The sequence below is a fragment of the Vulpes lagopus genome, chromosome 15 (assembly GCF_018345385.1).
Source record: "Vulpes lagopus strain Blue_001 chromosome 15, ASM1834538v1, whole genome shotgun sequence".
Classification (NCBI taxonomy): domain Eukaryota; kingdom Metazoa; phylum Chordata; class Mammalia; order Carnivora; family Canidae; genus Vulpes; species Vulpes lagopus.
The window spans coordinates 22,099,201-22,101,523 of NC_054838.1; the positions used below are offsets into that span (position 1 = coordinate 22,099,201).

The 2,323-nt window shown below is 39.9% G+C and overlaps 1 protein-coding gene across 1 annotated transcript; it reads right to left on the reverse strand.

Annotated features, from left to right (window-relative positions):
- Positions 1 to 243: 243 nt before the first annotated feature.
- LOC121476571 (olfactory receptor 51G2-like) lies at positions 244 to 1,188 on the reverse strand. Its single transcript, XM_041730664.1, has one exon. It carries the CDS (start codon positions 1,183 to 1,185, stop codon positions 244 to 246), a length of 942 nt encoding a protein of 313 aa, XP_041586598.1. The 5' UTR covers positions 1,186 to 1,188.
- Positions 1,189 to 2,323: the final 1,135 nt, after the last annotated feature.

The window sequence follows — 2,323 nt, forward strand, 5'->3', positions numbered from 1 at the left end:
AGAGAGAGAGAGAAAGAGGCAGAGACACAGGCAGAGGGAGAAGCAGGCTCCATGCAGGGAGCCTGATGTGGGATTTGATCCCGGGACTCTAGGATCACACCCTGGGCTAAAGGCAGGCACTCAACCACTGAGCCACCCAGGTGTCCCACTAAAATTTAAATTGAAAATTCTACACTAGTATGAGATACTTTCATAATTATAAAGGAGAGGATGATGAAAAATGTGTTTCAGAGTCTCTTGCACCTAAGCTTTCTGTTGCTTGAATTTCCTGAGGATTCTGTCACGAATCTGCTTGGTCTTGACACTGTAGACAATAGGATTCATGAGGGGTGGAACCAGCAAGTAGACATTGGCCATGAGCACATGGACAATTGGGGAAGCATTCTGCCCATAGCGACGGATCATAGATAGCCCAATCATTGGTGTATAGAAAGTGAGTACAGCACATATGTGGGAGATGCAGGTGTTGAGCGCTTTAATCCTCTCTGTCTTGGAGGCTATACTCAACACTGTGCCAAGGATGAGGATATAGGAGAGGAGGAGAAGCACTGAATCAAGTCCCATGGAGCAAATGACCACCATGAGGCCATAGATGCTGCTGACCCAACGACTGGATACAGTTGTTTTTATCAGATCCTGGTGTAGGCAGAATGGGTAGGAGAGAATATTGACAGGACGATATTGAAGCCTCTTTAGGAGGAAGGAAGCTGGAAAAACCAGAGCCAAGGCCCTTCCAGCAATTGCCAACCCAATCCCAATGATCACACCATTGGTTAGAATGGTCACATAGCGCAGGGGCTCTCGGATCGCTACAAAGCGGTCAAAGGCCATGGCCAACAGCACAGCTGACTCAATAATTGAGAAAACATGAATGAAGTACATCTGGACCAGGCAAGCATTAAAGGAGATCTCCCGGGCATGGAACCAGAAGACACTGAACATTGTAGGCAAGGTTGTCGTGGATAGGCCCAGATCAGTCAGCGCCAGCATTGATAGAAAGTAGTACATTGGTTGGTGGAGGGAAGACTCAGTTCTGATGATAACTAGGATGGTAATGTTTCCTGCAATTGAGGTGGCATATACCAAGAAGATGGGGATAGAAATCAAGCTATATCTGCTTTCAAGGCCTGAGAGGCCTGTTAGGAGGAAGCGAGGGTATAGGACAGAGCTATTGAAGACAGACATCACAGTGATGGAGGCTCTTTCAGTCTAAGTCGGAAGACCAGAACCTGGAACAATTTGGGTACAGTCAATATCGCAAGAAGTAGCAGTATTCTGAAGCATGTTGCTCTGCATAGATTCTAATATCTCCTTTGCTCATTGTATATAATTACCATCTGTATTTATTATTTTCCCAATTAACCTATTTCATCATTGTACATTTATTGAAAACTTATTTTATAAAAAGAAAACTAGTAGTGCTAAAATGTAGAAAAATTAAAAACTACCTTCAAGTACTTATAACCTAGAAAATGGAGACATCTAAAATTAAAGTAGTAGTTTAATGTAAGTCCCTACAAAACACAGAAAGAAGAACCTAACCTGACCCAGAGATGTCAGGGAAAATTTATTCAAGATGATTCTTGATTGAATTAGGTAGGTTTCAAATGAGAAGTATGAGATAGAGGGAACAAGGGGCTGTGTTGAACATTCTGTGCTGATTGACACCCAGATAAATGCTGAAAAATATTAGCATTACAAGTGTAAATGAATGCAGTTGAGCAAAACAATAGAATAGAGTGGCTCTTCAGATGGTTATTAGAGAGAAGACTGAATAGAAATGGACTAGAATTTCTGATGGAACTTGCATATAAATATGAAGAGCTTAGGCTTAATCTTCGGAGACACAACATAGTCATTTTAATAAAAAGTAAACAGTATGACCAGATTTACATTATATTGCTGTTAAAGTAGAATTAATGTTAAGAATAGACTAAAGATTTGGCAAAAGAGAAGGCAGGGGAATGCTTTAGAAGACTATCATAGTAATTCAAAAAAAAGTGGATGAAAGAAAAATGTGGGATGATAAAGGATAAATAGATATAAATGTTATGTAGGGGAAAAAATACTAGTTGATGATCATTGGTAGGAATGAGAAAATGAAAATAACCCATGACAAATTCAGTTATTTGGTGGATTTTGGTGTCATCTATTGAAACAAACAAACAAACAAACAAACATTCAAAAGGACATCATGAAAAGTGTGTGAAACTGGCAGATAAGATTAACTTAGGTTAATTAGGATAAATTTGAAGCATGTGTGTCAAGGGGACAGTGGTATATTGAGTTCAGTAGAGAGTTGTAAAAGGGGAAATTATCCTCA

Excerpts from the sequence above, each read along its gene's own strand:
- LOC121476571 (XM_041730664.1), bottom strand. The coding sequence starts at position 1,185 with ATGTCTGTCTTCAATAGCTCTGTCCTATACCCTCGCTTCCTCCTAACA.